Genomic DNA, 20,901 nt, shown 5'->3' with positions numbered 1-20,901 from the left:
TCCATGGCAATGGGACTACGGCCACCAATCACAACTGCCAGGAGCTGAGGGACCTGCCAGCAACATGCCATGGCTACCACTGCTGCAACCCGAGCCCGAGCTTAGTTTTCATCTTTCACTACCATTTGGCATCGCGAATACCCACCGGATGCCAACTGCCACTAGCCAAGACCTTGCCCAGCCATCGTCAGCATCCATGCAACCCACAGCAGCGCCCCTAAGCTGAAAAATAATGTCAACACTAGGGTTAGATTTTTGGCTATTTAGTGGGACAGATAAAGTGCATGTATCTCTATATATTGTGAATTTTTAGATCGACCAACTCTTGCAAACCAGTTGGGAACCCATGAGCATAACTCAGAGCCCGAGGACTACTGGTGGAACAAACTGATGGATGCGTGTCAATTAATTAAGTCATATCTGCATGCAGACTCGTGGTCCTATGAGCATGATGCAAACTAAAAGATCTAGCTTGCGTACTAGTCACCTTGAGGACAATGTCGGAAGTGTGATGGATTGTTATGATACGACCACGAGAGTCAAGTCAAATCAAGTGAGTTAATTAGCTTTATCTTATTATTTTGAATTTTAAATAAATCGGATAAATCACATGTGGATCCATCCGCTAGGATTTCTACTCCTATAAATAAAAGTAGTCATGTGTTGATAATAATCGTGGAATGAGAATTAAGTTAAGTTATTTTTTTATTATCTCGTCTTTATCTTTTACCATAGCTATTAGATCGTCTTTATATTTTAGGAGTAGACCATAACGATAGAATCATTTTAAGCTTCAAACCCTAGCCACTATCTTTCTCCACGAGCCACCCTACTCTATGGCCGTCCACTACCACCCTTGGTCATTCGCCACACTACAACGACCACTGCAACATCGAATATTTATCGATATGTCCCTTTCTGACCTATGTTCACTATTTTATTTTTGTTTTTTTATTTCGACCTTCGATTTATGTGAAACCAAAACTATTAGAACCTAATTTCCAAGGCTACCACCACCTAAATTTTTATAATTTTTTTACATCTAGATCGGTCCAGATTTGGTTCGTAGCAATGAGAAACTTCTCAATCTCAATGATTGTTATGCTTCTCATTTTGAGTTTGTGCATGTGGATTGACATCAACTAGAAATCACTTCGAGATAGCGCTCGGAGTTTTTTCTCATAGTTGATCCGGTGAGGGTGACTAGAAGTTGTTACCTTGTTATAAGTGCACTTTGTTTTTTTTTCTTTCTAAATAACCGTTGATAAAGACTAAGTTTAGCTCAAAGAGATTTTGGTCTAGCCTAGGACTATCCTCCAACGCTGCCAAAATCATTTAAATAAATCATAGATTGATTAGAAATAGGTTTGTTCCCTATTTCACGAAGTATAATACTGCATGCGGTATAATACTGCATGGAGATAATATAATAAAATCATATTACGAAATACAAAATGTAAAATGTGAGTGAATTAACTCACCTTTAGTCCATTTTAAATTGGTCAAATCAACAATCCAGTTATGAGTACAAATCTTCACAAATGGACAGTTTTACTCACTCCAACAATGCCCTAACAACCGGATCCAATGACAACAACCTCGATGAGGAAGAAGAAGAAGAAGAAGAAGGAGAGTCAAGTTGGAGTGGAGAGAAAAGGATTTGATAGGGCTTTTATAGGGGAGGGTTAGAAAGCGAAGCATGATTCCTCCCCACTGAGTTCGTCGAGGAAATCGCACTCAAAACTTTTCCAAGAGGGAAAAGGAAGAAGCACTGTAGCGCACGTACCTTGCACATCCACCTCATTATTTATTTATTTATTTATTTATTTTGGATATTACAACATCCCTAGTTGTCATTGCTCATATCACTGTAAATTTACATTTATGCCATTGTTATTTGTTGAAAGATAGAAGCATATTGAGAAAAATATATTTCAAAGAAAACAAAAAAGATCCTTAACAATTGATGACAGGTTTGTTGAAACAAATTCTTATCAGCCAGCATGAAACAGCCAAATCTTGGATCCAACACCAATATAAGTACTTTTAAAGCACGAATAACTTCTTCCATATAGTGAATTACCAGTGTTAAAACAAAACTAAGCAGTGAAAGACAACCAAATCAGGAAAATACTTTCTGACTAACCAAAAAGAAAGGAAAAGAATTGGACATTCAAATAAAAACTGAATGAAAACAAGTCTAATGTGATTGTTTAGGATTCTATAAATTGCTTGCTATAGACTAATGTCATTAATCATATATTATTGCATGAAAGATAATTAAACAAATTGAAAATAACTATGTGACAGACAATACTGTTACTGTGTGTCAATATACAGATCATATTAACCAGGCTATATATATCTACCTCTTGGGAGTTGAGGGATAGGATAAGCAGAAGTACCACAGTGGCATGCATATTCTTGCTATTCTCTTTCCTTGAATTCCATGCTATACACCCTTCTGGCCACAAGCAAAAATAGACATAAGAAGCAGACAAGAGAAACGATAAGAATAATAATTGACATTTCAACCTTTTGGTTCTAGACAACATCGTGAGTCTTGACAGATCATAGGACCTCACTCTCAGGCAAGTCAGATATATCTGAACAGACAGTCAATAATATCTGTGAATCCTGCAGTAAGCTTATAACAAATCATGTTCTGCTGTAAGGTTTTCATTTATCACTGAAGACAAGCTGATTTCAGCCTTTCGCATAAATCATGTCAGAATACGGTCGTCCTAATGTGCTTCATAGTTGATTGTTTCAATCAATTCTCTATGATGATGCTGGCTTAGGTAACTCCAAATGTATATGCATAAAACAAGTGATATTAAATGCATATGCTATCAAAGAAGGGTGCAACTAAAAGTAGACTAAAATTATATTAATGTTTGCATTCACATTATACTTGATCTATTTCATGCTGGAATTTCAGGTAAGCTAAAGAAATTAACCAGAAAATGATTATACTTTGATATCTATGCTTAGGTAGAACTCATCCACGTTAATGTCTGAGATACTTTTATCTACCTGTCATACCTTTTGCCACAGGCAAGTAAATTGAGTATTGAGTACATGGAATTTACTCAACTACAGGACTGTGACTATTTCACATGTTCTACAGTCCAGGGACAACAAAAGAATTGCAATTGTGTAAATGCACTGATAAAACTTTAGAACAAGCTCCCAACGTCAAGTTATTGTATTAAATAAAATAAGTTATCAGTTTATTATTTATTAAAGTAAACCCAGATCAATATTTCACTCTCCAATTTAAAAACTGAAAGATCCAAGCTTGTCTTTAAAGAGCTTGCATGTTTAAGTCATCAGTTGCTACATATGTTCAGAATTTCAACAATCAGTTTCCTTTTTCTCCTTCTGCTGTGGACTCAAATATCTCTGGGAAATTGTTAGAGCATATGATCAACTTCCACAAAAATATTACTTGAAAAGATAGATGAGAGGACTCTGACATCCATGTTCCATCTGATGAAGCAACAACCTGTGGATCAAATATTTTGTATAGTGATTGGAGTCTTTTAGTCACCAACAAACTGATCTGAGTACTAATTCTATGTGGATCATAGCTTAAAGGGCTTATAAATCAAATTCTGGACTACCTTTACCTGCAGTTCAGAGTCTTCTTACATTGATCTATCATTGTGTATGCAATTCCACTTCTCAACTGTAACATGCCAACATGTGGGATAGAGTGATCCAATCAATACCAACTTAATATACCAAGGATTTAGTGTTTCGAATTAGACAGATATTATATGGTACACAGAACTCATGCAGACCTCAACGAGAGACCAAAATGAAACTATTGTACATGGCCTAACAAAATTAAGAGAAAATTTTACCTACTTAAATTTTCAGCAGTAAATAGGCCATAAATCTGAGCAGAAAGGAAAATGTAAGGAGCAACAAAGACTGTCAGAAAGAGGAACAGAGAGAGAGGAATCTAATAAGAGAAAGGAATCTAGTCAATCTACCACTCCATGAGAGGATGAAAAAGCTTGCACTTGAAACAATATGTGGTAACTTATACTTATTGCAAACAAACGCATATGCATGATTATTACTAAACCCACAATCTCCAACAGCAGTACATCCTCATCACCTTCGACACTACTACTCATGTGCACCAAGACTTGCACTTGTAGGCACATTTGGTTCAGTTGGTAATCACTGACAAGGTAAATGGTGGCTCTCCATTCTCCGAATATATCAAGAACTTCAATGAGTAAACTCCTCCACCTTATCAATTGCAGCTTAGCATAAATTTAATACTATAAAGACGAGATTGAACATGAATTGATCCGCGTCATCACTCATAGTTTTAAGCAGATAAATTTCAGAAACAATCAATACGAAATTACTCCTTCCTATTCGAGTTAATCTCACTACAGTAAGCCACAGACAAGCACATCAATTTCTGCGTCTAAGTCATAAAAACAAACATCTTCCGTGCACTCGCACAAATCAGTCAATTCCAATCAAGAATCATTAAATTGCTATTTACCATAGTTGATACATTGCCTAAGAAGCAATTAAAGACATTGGCATCAATCTTTTCGATAGACTTGATCAAAAGAAACTAAATATTTTCTTATACGAAGGAGACGGACCAATTGGAAAACTTTTCTAGCCCAAGTAATTATACAATAAGCTTTTCACCTCGTGAGAGATCTAACTAAGTAAGCCAAGAACGAGGGCGACAAGCAACCAATAGCCCTTCAAAGTTCAAACCCAGAAGGACTCCAAGTTCCAAGGCCACTCCAAACTCCAAAGGAAACTAGCCCATGGGCCCACTCGCCAGACACTGACGGTCAACGGCAAATAGGTCCAACAAATTCTGGTCACAGTCAAGGGTCAACTTTCCTGGGTCCCCCAAAATTATTGGACCACCGCAGTCTGGTTAATCTGGTCTTACCCCCTCTAGGAGGGAAATACTATTACAGAGAAAAATATTTTAATGACAAAATTGCCCTCATAAAATTTAAAATAATTTAGAGGTTTTTATGTAATTGTAACTTAAAACTTTCAAAATATTGTAATTATCACTACATTTATTAAACTATTAGAACTGCTACTAAAATCTTTTGGCTCTTTAAGAATTGTCATTATAATTAATTTTTAACAAAATATTCCAAACATATTATTACTAAAATTAATAAATACACATAAATAATAGAAATACCCTTATTTTGTAAGTTTAGAGAATATAAATATTTCGTTGTACTATGGTATTAGATAGTTTTTAAATTATTTTTAATAATTTCTGTAAATAAAAGATAATCTTGTTTAGATATAATTTATATTTTAATCATAATTAATCAAATTTAACTAAGGGAATGCCATAATGATTTTAGTGGCAATATATAACTTAATTTTTTTTTAATCAAGATCTATGACCATACCTAATGGTACAACTCTTCTTGTTTCTTTTTTTCTTTCATTGTACTGCCCTTAGAATAGTGTGGTCCACAAAAACCTTAATGAAATATATATATATATATATATATATATATATATTTCATTTGGCTAAATCAAAGTCTTTCAGACATACTAGCCTTACAATTGAAAGAAAATAAAAAGAAATTGATTGAAAATACCTCCTGTTTTGCTTTTTAGTATTATTTTTACTCTATCTTATGAGTATTTATTATTTGACCGCTATAATATGAAATAGAATGAAGTATATTCCATAGATTTTAGAAAATAAAAAATTAGATACCTATGGTATTCCTCATAAAAAATATACTGAGTAACGCCTGTTTGGACTTGGAAAAAAAAAATTAAAGTTGAGATATTTTTGATAATTAAACTTAAAAAAGCAGGGTTGAAAGATAAATTCTAAGGTATAAATAAAATTAAAAGTAAAACGCAGAGTGTATTTGATCCATTTTTAAAATAAAAAAAGAAAAGAAATTAAAGACATGGCTAGAATTTAGGACAAGGTTTGCATCAAAAGAAGGAAATGGGGAGAGCCAATAACAGCTCTAAGAGGGACCATCCCAAGTTGTCCTTAGCTTGAAAGGTATATCTTTAACCTCATCCATGCAACTTGATCTTTCTCCTGGTAGGTGTCAACTAAAAGTCTACAAGCCATACTATCTTTCTCTATCACTCTGTGTATGTCTTCTTGCCTCCTCTATTATAATTCTAGTAGTTGCACCACTCCTTATGTCCATGGAGATTGAAGCAGCCGTGAGAGAAAGAGATGCGCATGAGCACGACGTCGTCATGCCCGGTTTCCGTTTCCACCCCACCGAGGAGGAGCTCGTGGCGTTCTACCTCCGTCGTAAAGTTCAAGGCAAGAGCTTCAACGTCGAGCTCATCACCGTCGTCGACCTCTATCGCTACGAGCCTTGGGAGCTTCCTGGTCTCTCGCACTTACTCTATCCCCCCTTATGTTTTATTATTCTAAAAGCTTAAGTTATTAGATAACGATACATAATTTTTATCTTTTATATTCTAACATATACAAAATTTTACGACATATTTTTTTTATGTTTTACAGCAATGGCGGTGATAGGGGAGAAAGAATGGTTCTTTTATGTTCCTAGGGATCGAAAATACCGAAATGGCGATCGACCTAACCGAGTGACTGCTTCGGGATACTGGAAGGCCACCGGGGCTAGCCGCATGATCCGGTCGGAAAATTCACAGCCCATCGGAGTAAAGAAGACGCTTGTTTTTTACACCGGCAAGGCTCCTAAAGGCATCAGGACTAGTTGGATCATGAACGAGTACAGGTTACCTCCTAGTGAGACAGATCAGTATCAGAAGGTAAGTTTTGGAACATCTAGTTAGTATTGCATATGCTATGGTAGTAGCTCATAATTCTTTGATCTCTTTTTAGCTAAAATATTATGAAAATGAACTAACTAAAATTCTTAATTTGCATTATATCTTGAAGAATTTAATATGAAATGTGTTCATATTTTGGCAGGTTGAGCTCTCGATTTGTCGAGTATATAAGCGAGGAAAGATCGAAGACCATCGTCGTCACGCTCTCTCTTTTAATCAATCTCCTTCAAGAGAGACTGTATCCGATAACAAGAAGAAGAAGATCCATGAAAGATCCTCCATTAATGGAACCTTTGCAGAAGAGTCCTCCTCATCACCAGAGTTGGAGAAGGTCAAAGATCAAGTGGCGCAGTTAACTACTCCTTCCAAAACATTAGCTTCACTTGAACAAAATTCACTCGAACTCAATGGCATAGTAGGCGACAAGGAAACCTACTTGAATCTACCAAGTTCTTTAACATCAATCATGGATAAGATCTGGGAATGGAATCCACTGCACTAGAGCAAATGTTGTTGTCATTTAAGTTCAGATAGATATATAGATGAGGGTTCTTTTGCCTTCTTGATTCCTTTGTGTTTGAGAGGAGGAGAGTTAAGAGGTATGGATAATTTGGATTCTCTCTTGTTTGATGGATTTTAGTTTCAGACATCCAATAATAATGTCAGAAGACTTGCAGGGGAAAGTGCCTCGGAATAACAACTACTGCAAGCAGGTAGTAAGTACTATTAGTAATAACTATGTGGTTGGCTATTTGTGCAGTGAAGATATGATAAGACTTAGAAATCTCTTCACCATAATGTTAAAAAGATAAACTTGCAAGGTGTATATGTGTGAAATTTTCCAAAACCTATTGATTTATTTTGTAAAAGCTAAAAGTGAAATTGTTGGCTAAACCTGGTCTGAATTATCCGGCACCTGGTATGAAAATTATTTCAAGTGAAAGATATATTTTACCTCCTTATGGTCTCAACCAAAATTTAAAGTGTTTTTGCTAGCTAACTTTCATTTGGGTGTTCAATGGGACTTTGCCCTATTGATCAATGCATTTGGTATCTCTCTGCAGGTTTTGATATTCTAAGAATTAGAATTAGGCTGGCCTTAGACTACTGGATTTGGTGGTCTGATCTTAACGAGAAAAGCCACGACTAGGTCCATGTATAATATTATGGAATTAAGCTCAAATTGAATCCTAGGATTCAAGTTCTTCTTTTCAATTAGAAAATTCTGGGGGTGGGGGATAGAATTCTTATCTAAGTCCTAATCCATAGACTTCAAATTGGGTCAAATGAGCCTTGCCCAATGTGTGAGACAATCTTTTCTATCATTGTTGGTTTTGCACTTGAAGGTGAATGTCCAAAATTGGCTCTATTTCAAAAGTGAGAGATGCACAGCTCTCACTAAAGCTTGCAAGCTCTCACTATAGCTTAGCTATAGGAGTACTATGAGATGAGAACTAGTGCTCACTCTAGGGGTGAGGTATGACTTGCTATTGCCAACTGGGAGAAACCTTTTGATCCCAGTAATCAAACTGTTAGAGCTGGACTAGTAGCGAGAGCCCACTTAGGTACTCTGAGGTTTGCTAGTGTGCAACCCATAAAATGCAACTCCTAAAGTAAATGATCATCGATGCAGTCAATCTGTTTGAAGATATTCCTTAGTGCATCAAAAAGCATCATTATGTTCCTGAGAGCTTGACTCGAACAACCTCAGCTTGAGAGGCATTCAAGTCGATCAAAATCTCCTTCAGCATGAGCAGAGTCCGAGCCTAATGTTCGTCCAATTCCAATTTTATTTTTGACCCAAATATTGTATCCACGATACCTGACGATGAGCTATGACATAAATCTTCCCACCACCAAGCCAAAGCCTTACACAACACAACCCTACTTTGGGTCCTGAACCACCTGCTTTGGACCATGTAGGGGTTCAAACTTCAAACACATTATTAGGTGATAGGTCGCTAAGTTGGGTCGGATTCCAATGTCACCCTTCCAGTAGCCAAAATCTCTCCGAGTCGGTTTCGGATTCGTTTTTATTCGGAGCTCCGTTAATTCGCTCCAATTTATGGAGGAGGTGTAGCTATGCGTGTAGAGAAAGAGAAAGAGAAGCAAAGGGAGAGAAAGAAGGGGGGCGTCTTTGTTTATCTATCTCCTCGTCTCTCTTAGCTTTCTCCTCTCTGCCGCTCGCCGCCATCGCCGTCGTCGATACCGCGTTGCGGATCTCGCCGCCGCTGCCGCCGCCGCCTCTTCGTAAGATTACCCCCTCGATCCCTTCCCCTCTCACCCTCTCTCCTGGAGCCTTAGCGGAATCATCTCTCTCGAGCTCGATTTCGTTTTCTTTCCTATTCTTGGTTCTGAAACCCTAATAGTTCTCGATCTTTTCGCGTTATTTCTTGATGTCAGGTGGGTTATCAAGAGAGGAGGCAGCAATCTCACCAAGTGGATGTTTCTTGGTACGTTTTTTTTTTCGGTTTCGTTTCGACTTGCGTTGTAACCTATCTCGATCTGGTTTTCTATTTAATTATTGAAGAACGTCGATATTTTGGGCGATTCTAAAGTTTGGTTCCGAATCCTTTTTTCAAGCTTCTTAGTAGATTGTGGTAATCCAATTTATGCCTTCTGGTTTAGTATGGATTTAATGTCCATATTTTATTAAGTAGACTATAGTCATTCATGAGTGGATGTTAGTTTCTTGGTTAGTATCGATCAATTGCATGTTAATGTAATTTCTGATCTTACTTACAAATAAAAGATAATGTCATTATTTTTGTAAGACCAATTCAGCAAATGAGGAAGAAAACATTTGGGTGTAACGAAGTTGATAGTTATTTGTCAAATCCTCTGCCACAAATTGTTTTAGGAGCAAGAGATGGACTAGAATATGTGTAAGAGCACATAACTATTATTTTCAATTATTTATAGTAGCATAGTTACATCACTGGTTGCGTATATGCAGAAGAGAATCATTTGGTGTTGGCGAAATTTTCGTAACTCGGATTTACAGTCTTTGTACTCATTTTCAACATAAGTAGGATGAAAGAACAGCCATTTTATTATGCTTTCCTTTTGACAAGTTTTATCCGGATACAAGAACAGCCATTTTAAAGAGCACAACAGTTAGAACAACAAACGAATGGAGAAGGTGCATGATTCAAGAACTCTTGAGAGTATTAGTTGCAGTCAGTTGTGTTCCTTAGGATCTAAATCTAATATAGCTTAATGACTTCAGGGCTACAGAAAGTCTAATTTATCATTGTGTTTAGTTAATGATAGCGGATGATTTGAGCTCAGATCTGTAGAAGCAAAGAGAAGGGTTCCTTCTATGGTATAGATGAGGAAACAAGTACCTTCTTTGATCTTCGGTAAGGTATGGATTTATGATAGGCAACAGATGACTTGAGAGAAGAGAACAGAAAAGAAGAAGATGAAAGAGGAAGAGATAAGTTGCTAATGAATGAATTAGTCATTCATTATCTTACATATTAAGATAGCTGTTACTGTTTATGTTCCTTCTATATCATAAAATCCTAAGCTAAGAATACCCTTTTTGGATCTTTGCACTCCTAGGGATCCTACAGGAAATATGAGGGATTTGAACCTCTATATTGAGTATTGCTCCCTTCTATTGCTAGATTTACTTGTTGTGACATGCTTACTTGGTGGTTGGCCATCTACATGATCAGCATAGCCCTCATATAGCAGCAATTTAAGACACCAAATACAAGCCTAAGTCCAGCACAAACACAATACACTAGAATTGACATACCTATGGAATGGCAACCCTTTCTTGTTCTTATCTACCTGTTTGGACCTATTCACTATTCACTAAAAGAGATATGTGCCAATTGACATACCGTCAAATGATTCAAAACATGATCTTCCTACTCTCTGTTATTTGATTAAATCACAACCTCACATTAATTTTAGCTAAACAAATTAACATAAATTTAAATCCGCTTAAGAAAATTATAATCTCCATCTCCCTGATGTTTTGAATACTAGAATCACTTTACACCATTGGATTGCAATGTGAGAACTGAGAACAACAGATTGATGATGGTGCCACCCACCTGAGTTCCGTTACTCACTTGATTATCAATGTGAACAGGTTTACTTGATTGGCTGCAATCATTTTTGACATGCTAATGGCTATCCATCTCTAATAGTCAATTTGAAACTTCAGTATAAGCTGAAAGATCTCTAGGTTCTTGGTTTTATGGACATTGTTCCTGATTTTGTTGGAGTAAGACAAACTTATAATCATGTAGGAAAAAGTACACGTGAAATTCCTCATGCTGCACTGCACACCTTCATATTTTAGCCCTTCATATAATTCTACATCATTGCAATTTTCTTGTGCCTTGTGAAAACCTACAAACAATTCATGATTATTTTATCCAAATGAGTTGATTCAAAGGCTTCTCATTTTCAATCATCCAATCAAGTAAACTGCATTATCTTTTCTTGGCACCTGATTTTGGTAATAAAAATATTATTTCTCCAATCTAGGTTTTAATCTTTCAGTTTATTTCCCCATATTACCTTGTGGGTATCGAATCTTAATGGACTTCTAGCCTTCTCCACTTCCATATCCATTTCTTTTCCTTTTCTGTCCACTCAAGTGCGACCTCTAGAAATCCCCATGTCTTTTGGAACATTAGCTTCCAGTTCAGTACAAACAGAATACCTAATCCTCCTTGTGTGGCATTGCACTTTGTAATTATATTATGTTGTTTCCATGCTAATCTTTGGTCTAGTTATAAGGCTCAATGACTTGTCACTTATATTTTGATGATTGCTTTCCTTGTCTTCAATTGGGGGGCAATCAGATAAAATCTAATTAGAATCCAGACAGACATTAAAAATTATTTTATTGCTAACATGCTTTCTCCACTTTGAGTTGCATCATAAGTAGAAGCATTGCATATTTTTGTTCACACTCATAAGTACAAATGGTATTTGCAGGTTTGATGTGATTCATGATTGACTGACAGTTGAGGAGAAAATGGCTCTTGATGGTTGCATCAATCCAGTTCTTTATGATAATGGTGAAGATGATGATGGTCCTATTACCTTTAAAAGGACAAATGTGTCCAAACATGGACAGTTGAACTCAGCTTCAAGTAAATCAGCTTCTCAAAAACGTGAGGTGTCATTTGGAAAAGTTACATCCCCTGATCAAAGTTCTCCTACTGCTGAGAACACAAACTTGCAAAGGAATAAGGTGACTTCTAATTTAAAGGTAGCGAGTGAGAAATCTAATTCAGCAAGCTTGGTATCTCGGGCTACATTACCTGGTCAGTCCAACCATTCATCTGGGCATAAAATTACAACTATTAGCTTGGATAACACTAGTTTAAAGAGGTCTTCTGCTCAAGCTGAGATTTCAGATGATTCAGACGATGATAAACCATTAAGTCATAGACTGAATCCAGCTTCAGTGGCAGTCCGGAGGAACAATTCCATGCCTGCAGAAAAAGTAATTAAAAGTTCTCCACAACATAGATTAGAAACTAAGAGCTTGGATAAGACCAGTAAAATTGAGCCTTCTGATGATTCTGATGATGATAAGCCATTGAGCTCTAAATTTTCCTCAGCTACAGTTGAGAAAGGAAGCTCCTCTCGAGTGAATATGATTGCTTCATCTTCATCACATAAGATAAATACAAGCAGTAAGGACTATTCTGATGATTCGGAAGATGAGAAGCCATTGCTTTCCAGGTTTTCATTGAAGTCCAATAATGTTGCATCTACAAAAAATTCAGAATCTGGAGAGAAAGCTTCAGCTTCTAAGATTAAGCAAAATGCTAAAGAAGCAAATAGCAGTTTGGGGTCCCCAAAAGTTTCAAACAAGCGGCCTCTTGGTGATCCTAGTAATTCAGATTCTTCAGTTAAGAGGGCAAAAGTTTCGGATTCCTCTGCTTCTGTTAAGGTTAAGCATGAAGCAATCACGAAAAAGGAGATAAAAACAGATGATGCTGACCACATACCTCTTGCACAAAAGATGAAAATGTCAGGGTCCTCAGATGGCAAACAAACTGCAAAGAAGATTATAAATAAAACTACACCGTTTAAGAAGGATAGCAAGAAAATGAAGAAAACAATGAAAAATTCGAAATTCTCCAAGTCATTAAAGGTTCCACCTGGATCTGGTGGAGGGAAGAAATGGACCACCTTGGTTCACAATGGCGTCATTTTTCCTCCTCCTTACAAGCCTCATGGGATCAAAATGCTATATAATGGACAGCCGGTTGATTTAACTCCAGAACAAGAGGAGGTTACTTCTGAAAGCTCTTTAGTCTGCATTCTTTATGATAAATCCTTTGTCTTGCTTTTTATCTTTCACTATTTAACATTTACTATCGTTGTGTTATATTTATCAAATTTTGCATTCATCGTCTGTTCTAAAACTCTTGAACTGCAGGTTGCGACAATGTTTGCAGTGATGAAGGACACAGATTATGCGACCAAGACAAAATTTATTGAGAACTTTATGCATGATTGGAGACAGATTCTTGGTAGAAACCATGTTATTAAAAAATTTGAGCTCTGCGATTTTACTCCAATATATGAATGGCATCTCGGGGAGAAGGAGAAAAAGAAGCAGATGACTACAGAGGTAATCACAATACATCCAGCCGTAAAATCAACCCCCTTATGATGTCTAATTACCTAACGCAATGATTCAGCACTTATCTCGCATGCGAATATAGTCATATCAAAATCTATCTGAAATTCCCTTCTAGAAAGACATTTACATTTGTTCACTACATGTTATGACATGTAGACATTTTTAGTCAGTTTTTAGCTTTGCTATGGGCATTGTGGATTGTTTCTGTCCATGTTATTTGGCTTTCAAACTAGTTTTGTTCTTTTGGAGATGCCGACTGTATGACTATTTCTTGATGGAACAAAAATAACTTGCTAGGTTAATTGAAAGCCCTAAGAACTGTAACAGAACAGCAACATATATTCAAACTTCATAAAACCTTTATTTGACAGCACTTCTATACACTGGTTATTTGTATATATACTGAAATGTAATGACCCTTTTCAGTTTCTGTTTTTGTTAGTCAATAAGCAAGTGTGCCACATGAGGCGATTCAGGATAGAGAACTTTGGTGCTGTCTGAGGAGTGTTTAGCACTTGGATAGTCGGACAACTATTGTTAGTTCTTTTTCATGGCATCCCAAAAGGTCGTGCCAACTGGCAGCAGTTCTAGGTAGTATAATCATAAAGCTCGTCAATGTTGCAGGAAGTGTCATTCCGTGAGTCGTTATCATCCTGAGCATCTAGAAATTAGAATGTAGAGTTTTGACATTGTGTGAGGCCAAAAAATCTGCAATTTCTGGGTATTCGTGGATTCAATAGATTGGACTAAATGAGGGTAAGACTTCATACATCTTCTCTGCTGATACCTTGCATTGATACAAGCCTCATCACACTAGGATGCCCCCTAGATTGGACAAGAGCATGCATTCTCATATGATTTATTTTTGGGTGGAGAAAACCTTTGTGCTTGCGCATTTAAATGTCTCTTGTCATTTTTTGATATCTAATCACTCTGAAAGTGATGGATTGGAAGGTGATATCTAGTTCCTTTTTCTTGTTATCCATCTTTAATTGATGACATATGAACCTTCCTTTTGTTGTAGTGATCCCAACAACGTTGTAAGATTATTTTGCTCTTCTGTGAGAATGCTACATCAGTTTATTTTCAATCTCTGTGCTTTAACTTAGTTTTTGTATTAGTCAAAATATCAAGGTTTTAACGCCCCCCTCCCACCCATCCACCCCCTCTCCCCCCCGGCCCCCTAGGCCCCCACCCCGTGGTCATATTATTCACTTGCTCTATAATTTCTAAAAAAAGGGTGTTCGCACGAGGCTTCTATCTATGCAGGGTCTTGAGATGTACGCAATCTTACACTCAATTTCAATTTTTACACTTGTTTCCAAGACTTGGACCCATGACCTCTTGGATGCAAGGGGCAAGACTTAGTGACACCTTCCATGTGACTTTTGCTCTAAATTATACCAAATGTCATTTATTTAGGCTGTTTAAGTTTCTTTTTCTTTTATAGGGGAGAAGCACCTTGCTCTAGTGATTGTTGGTCAATGCCTACTAATATTTATAATTCATCACTTTCTTCCTAATCTGTATAGTTTAGTAGACTATACATAATGACTTTGAATATTCTTCTTCTACAGGAGAAGAAAATTGTAAAAGAAGAGAAACTGAAGCAGGAGGAGAAGTACATGTGGGCTATTGTTGATGGTGTGAAAGAAAAGGTTATTTATCACTTATTGTTGAATAACTAGTTCAGATTATTGGTGTTTGCCTATCTGCTTCAATTTAGTTTAATAACACAAATGTATCTAGTCTATGTTCACATTGGATTCTTGTTATTTCATTATATTCATGTGATACATTAGTTCTTAACTTCTTTTGGTTTAATGTCTAGAAGTTATGCAGTTGATGCCATTGACTAATTAGCTATAATTGGTTTCATGTGTCAATTAGAGTCTCAATCCCTGTGTGGTGATGTTTACAAACATGTACCGTGGTCTTCTTTGATATGATATATATGTTTGGCTTATGCAATGACCAAAGTGATCAAATTAGGGTCTTCTCTGTCGTTTCTTTTGCATCCATCACTAATCTTCCTCAGTATGATATCTATGTTGTGGTTTATGCAATGATCAAGTGAATGTCTTTTCTAGCCTTCTTTCTTCCTTCTGCCATATCCATTATGCTTAATACTGAATGCCTACATTCTTTTCAGGTTGGTAATTTCAGAGTTGAACCACCAGGTTTATTCCGAGGCCGTGGAGAGCATCCCAAGGTCTAGTATACTAGATTACCTACAATTAAACTGCAATAAACTGTACCTTGCAGGAAACAATTTTTGTTCTGTTCTCATAATTGGTATATTCTGCCAATTTTTGTTGAAACTTTTGGTGGAATTATATTGTCAGATGGGAAAACTGAAACGGCGCATTCGACCAAGGGATATCACAATTAATATTGGAAAAGGTGCTCCAGTTCCTGAGTGTCCTATCCCTGGTGAAAGGTACTGACCAACTAAAGAAAAATGTTAAGGTGAAATAGAAAGATTTGAAGTACTGGCAGATACTGGATTTATAGGCCTTTAACATTGGTGGTATCTTTGCAGGTGGAAAGAAGTGAAACACGACAACTCGGTGACATGGCTAGCATTCTGGAATGATCCCATAAATCCGAAAGAGTTCAAGTATGTATTTTTGGCAGCAAGCAGCTCGTTGAAAGGGCAAAGTGACAAAGAGAAATACGAGAAGTCTAGGCTATTAAAGGTAACAAACTGAGTTACCCTCTTTCTTATTGATTCCAAGTACTTATAGTCTTTGTTTGTAATTGATATCTTCTTGCAGGATTATATACATAACATTCGTGTAAATTATACAAGGGATTTTACTAGCAAAGATGCTACGAAGAGGCAAATAGCGGTGGCAACTTACCTCATAGATAAGCTAGCACTTAGGGCAGGCAATGAAAAGGTATTGTATTGTCTACTTCTGGATGTTGCTTCACTATTATTCCTTTTTCTTCCATTCTAGGATGTGACATCCTATATTCCAAATTATTTAGGGTATTTGCTTGATTATAGTACCTTAGTTTACTGGAAATGCCAGTCCATTGCCTGTTGCCCAAGCATATGTCATGTAGATTTTTTCTTGCATTTGTAATTGTTGGTTATATCCTAGTGTTACAAACATTTGTCAGGGAAAAGAGAACTGTGCAAGTTATTCAGCTAATTTGCCTATTACTTTTGTGTTCTTGTATCCAATGACGAAATTCTGTTTTGAATATAAGCACTAGGTGGATGTCAAGACTCCCAGAAAGGGCTCGTTGGTTCTCAACTTTGCAATTCTTTGTGCAATTGAACACAAACTTGTTCTCATCAACATATCCTCTTGTCTCATTAGAATTTCAGATCTATGCAATCTAATCTTCAGATCAGATTTTGATGGGCTTTATTTTGCTCACTTATTGTCCTGTTCTCACCACTCCACAGTGTGTATCTCTCATGTCCTGTGCAACTCTGTGTCACAAAGACCATCATGATCTTGTATCTGCTTTACTATGCTAATTCATTCCAGTACTTCTCCATATCATACATGCATACTCACTGAATGCTTGTTGCCACCACCTGACAGGGCGTTTATCTCTGATGCCCTGTGCAACTGTGTCAAAAAGGCAATTGTGATCTTACATCTGCTTTACTATGCTAATGTGATTGCACTAATCAATTGCAGTACTTCTACAGAGCATTCGTGCATATTCATGATTTTTGGTAACAAACCCACTTCTTTTCTTGAGTGATTTCATGTATGTTTGACATTCAAGAAAGCACTCTATTTCATTCCTGATGTTGTTCTTGCTTCCTCTATGATTATTTCTAAATTATAGTTTCAAATTACTGTCCCCTTATTGTGAACTGTTATTCTTCAATTCTTTATTCGAAAAGCTTAATGTTATTCTTAATTTTTTTTTCAAGCTGCTAATAAAAATGCCATCTTTCACAACAGTATTTCTTTTCTGCTTCACCTCCAGCTTCTTCTTTGATTCTCATGGCTGATCATCAGGCTTAGGTGTTAGTTCCTTTTTTCTTTTTTTATTCTTTTCTGTTGGTTTAGTTGCTTTTGTCATTCTATCCCTTGTTTGCAGCTTCACTCATTCACGCGATGTTGTAATATCCTCCTGACTTTGTAATACACAGTACTGAAAATATTTGTTTATCCTGTTATTTTCACAATTCTGTAATGTTAATTATAAACATCTTTGATCTTTCCACTGAGTGGTGTTTAGAAATATCAATGATGCTTGTCAAATGAGTGGTGTTTATACGCCAAATTTTTTTCTTTATTTGGTAATACAAATGTTAAACCTTCTGGTTTGTGATAATGATGGTCTCTAGGCAAAGGAGAGTGCAGAATGAAGAAAATTAAGACAGTGGTTATGTTCGTTTAACCATATTTAAATACTGGAAATAAGTCATTTGCTCATTGTTAATCCAATCATATTCAGAAGACTGGAGCTTGCCTTTATATATTCAATTATCTTTACTCATTGCTTTTCGTAAAATTTATATTATATTGAAGGTACAAATTTTCTAAAGGAGAAAGTTGTATATATATATATGTTCTAATTATGTCTTCTGATTTTGTGATTTTGTCAGCATGCATCAATTTAATTGTGCTAGTTTGCCTAGCATGTCCTCATATGGACATTATGTGATTGTGGTCTTCTGAAGTACCCAAAACTCATTTTGCCGTCCAACATAACCTTTTCTTTATATCTTGTCTTGGATATTGCTGTCTAACCTATGCCTTTCTCCTTTTTCTGACATTTATATTGAACAGAAGCAGGCTATTATAGTTCATCAAAATTCATATGCTTAACATTCTACTCTTTGATCTTGGCTGAATATTTCACAGGATGATGATGAGGCTGATACTGTTGGTTGCTGTACTTTGAAGGTAGAGAATGTTGTCTGCGTGCCTCCAAATAAGTTACAGGTAAAATAGGTTCCCTGGATATGATATCTTGGACCACATACTTGTCAATGTCTATTTGATTCTCTTTCAATTTGTTTCCCCTTTTTCCAGTTTGACTTCCTCGGTAAAGATTCTATCAGATACTTTAATACAGTGGAGGTCGAACTGCCTGTATATAAAGCCATCGGGGAGTTCCAAACTGGTAATTATATTATTTCTTTCAATTGATTTTAAGCTGCTATACTTAGTTTCTGATTGTTGTTTGTGAATCTCTAGCTAAAAAAAGTGACGGAAAAAGAAAGACTGATGGAGATGATCTCTTTGACTTGCTTGATACAAGTAAACTTAATGCACATCTAAAAGAACTCATGCCTGGCCTGACTGCAAAAGTGTTTCGTACATATAATGCTTCTATTACCCTGGATGACATTGTAAGTATGAGTTGCAGCAGTCCTGCTTTATTTTTTGCTCCTCTCTGTGCTTTTTATTAAAAGCAGCAAATATGTGCAGGTGAAGTTTATCCATTATATTTATTTAATTTCATCGTCATTCTTATTATCTTTTCTATTGACTCATTATCACCCTGCTTTTGATACTTTCTGTTCAGCCAACTAATGCATAATATTGAGTTCGTCAATAGCAAACTGAACATTCCTTGCAAGTTAGACAATTTCTTTTTTTAAAGTTGATTATACTTTAGCTGTAACTCTTCTTTCATTTGTCTAGAACCCACTATTTCACTGTAATGACTTCTTAATGTTCATCTAATGATACTAAATACTATTGCCTTCATGTGTTGACCTGTGCTATGTCATGGCAGCTGAACAAAGAAACCAAGGAAGGCACCCTTCCAGAAAAAATCGCTGTCTATCAGCGGGCAAACAAGGAGGTAAGAACTGATTATGCCTTTATCCAGCTACTGGTTTCTTAGATGTGCATAAGGGTAATAAGTGATGGATTCTCTTCAAAACAGGTTGCTATCATTTGCAATCATCAGCGTAGCGTCTCGAAGTCCCATGAGTCCCAGATGTCAAGATTGAATGAAAAGATAGATGAATTGAAGGTTTTTTGTTGTTTAATTTCCTCATTGCTTCTTAATCTATGTTTTTTTTTCTTTCCCTTATTAAATATTTCTGTGTTCTTTGATAATGCACTACAGGCCCAGAGGGACGAATTGAGAGTGGATTTAAGTAGGGCCAGGAAAGGCAAGCCTCCACTTAAAGATAAGGAAGGAAAGACAAAGAAGAACTTGTCCCCTGAAGTGTAATGAACTTGACTGCAATATTCAGCTTATACATTCAAGAATGGCATGTCATCTCATGCAAACCAAACTTGCAGGTTAGAGAAGAAGCTCACTCAAATTGATGGGAAGATAGAGAAAATGGAATTGGATAAAAAAATAAAAGAGGATTTGAAGACGGTAGCATTGGGAACATCTAAGATCAATTACCTTGATCCTAGAATATCTGTTGCATGGTGCAAACGCCATGAAGTTCCCATTGAGAAGGTATTGCAGCATTTATCATGATGCCTTGTTATTTTCGTGCAATCATTATGCTTTTGTCTATTTAAAGTTGCTTGTTGTCTTACAAGTAGATATATTTTCGACGTTTATATTCAATATGAACCACTTCCTAGCTGTGTTCCTTTTTGTGGACAATATTGCCTTCTTAGTATGGTTCAAGAACTGATGGTTTGAACTCATCAGATTTTCAACAAATCACTTCTTGCAAAATTTGCATGGGCAATGGATGTCGACCCCAGCTACAGATTCTAAAGCACTGGTTCGCTGGCATGCATTCATTATCGAAAGCAAGTGGGAGATGTTGCTAGCCTCTCAGCCTTTGCTTGAATCATATTTCAATTAGGAAAAGAAAGAAGTTCCTGTGTTGTAAGTTTCTGTTGCTTCGTTCTCATTACTTTGAGAAAGATACGCCCGGCATTAATTGTAGGAGGTTTTCTCATATGTTCAATTATTCAGATCAGCTGAGAAATCGAGGAGTTGTTAATGGATATCAAGTGTATAAACATTTAAGATATTTATACAAAAATGACTTGTTTAGTTATTTACTGATTCCATTCTTATGGTTCATGAGCACTTCTAAGTGACTTGGATAATGCAAGCAAGTCAATCTGAGATGAAACCTTCTATTTTCTTTTTCCTCATAATTGTATTGTACGATGACCGAGTTCCGATCTAAGGATTAGAATTCCATCCTTTGAACTTTTGGTCAACTTCAAGGCAATTATGTTCCTACCATGTTACATTATCGATAAGATTTCTACTATCCACTTTTTCCATGTAGATATTTTTTCCATGCATTGTAGCTTGAGAGGATCGATGTTCTATTAGCAGCTAATCAGAAAAAGATAGCTCTACATTCATTATGTGTGATGTAACTGTAGGACTCGGGCTGTCAAAATAAACGAGCGACTCGGCTCGGCTCGGCTGATTAGAGATGAGTTGAGCCTGAGTCGTTAAAATCGACTCGAAATTAATATTAAGTCGAGCCTAAGTTGGAGCAGGCTCACTCGGGCTCGACT

At 36.4% G+C, this 20,901-nt stretch overlaps 2 protein-coding genes and 1 long non-coding RNA gene across 3 annotated transcripts; 2 read left to right on the top strand and 1 right to left on the bottom strand.

Annotated features, from left to right (window-relative positions):
* Positions 1–3,172: 3,172 nt before the first annotated feature.
* LOC140795533 (uncharacterized) lies at positions 3,173–4,751 on the bottom strand. Its single transcript, XR_012110310.1, has 3 exons — positions 4,638–4,751; positions 3,633–3,691; positions 3,173–3,508 (listed from the first exon to the last, which is right to left on the bottom strand). It is a non-coding gene; the product is annotated as an uncharacterized lncRNA (long non-coding RNA).
* A 1,398-nt stretch (positions 4,752–6,149) lies between these two features.
* On the top strand, positions 6,150–7,505 carry LOC140795491 (NAC domain-containing protein 35-like). The gene is made up of 3 exons (XM_073148067.1): positions 6,150–6,394; positions 6,533–6,801; positions 6,965–7,505. Exons 1-3 carry the CDS (start codon positions 6,196–6,198, stop codon positions 7,322–7,324), a joined length of 828 nt encoding a protein of 275 aa, XP_073004168.1. The 5' UTR covers positions 6,150–6,195; the 3' UTR covers positions 7,325–7,505.
* Positions 7,506–8,367: 862 nt separating this feature from the next.
* Positions 8,368–20,423, top strand: LOC140795490 (DNA topoisomerase 1 alpha-like). The gene is made up of 17 exons (XM_073148066.1): positions 8,368–9,072; positions 9,226–9,275; positions 11,788–13,099; positions 13,247–13,441; positions 15,031–15,111; positions 15,606–15,665; positions 15,799–15,893; positions 15,996–16,152; positions 16,231–16,356; positions 18,298–18,378; positions 18,469–18,559; positions 18,634–18,788; positions 19,178–19,246; positions 19,331–19,420; positions 19,517–19,620; positions 19,696–19,864; positions 20,066–20,423. The coding sequence occupies exons 3-17, from the start codon at positions 11,828–11,830 to the stop codon at positions 20,132–20,134; spliced, it is 2,814 nt and encodes a 937-aa protein (XP_073004167.1). The 5' UTR covers positions 8,368–9,072; positions 9,226–9,275; positions 11,788–11,827; the 3' UTR covers positions 20,135–20,423.
* The last annotated feature ends 478 nt before the right edge of the window (positions 20,424–20,901 follow it).

Source organism: Typha latifolia, chromosome 9 (genome assembly GCF_019914945.1).
Source record: "Typha latifolia isolate L0001 chromosome 9, TyphaL0001v2, whole genome shotgun sequence".
Lineage (NCBI taxonomy): Eukaryota > Viridiplantae > Streptophyta > Magnoliopsida > Poales > Typhaceae > Typha > Typha latifolia.
The sequence above is the reverse complement of the archived record's forward strand: the minus strand, read 5'-3'. Positions and strand labels throughout refer to the sequence as shown.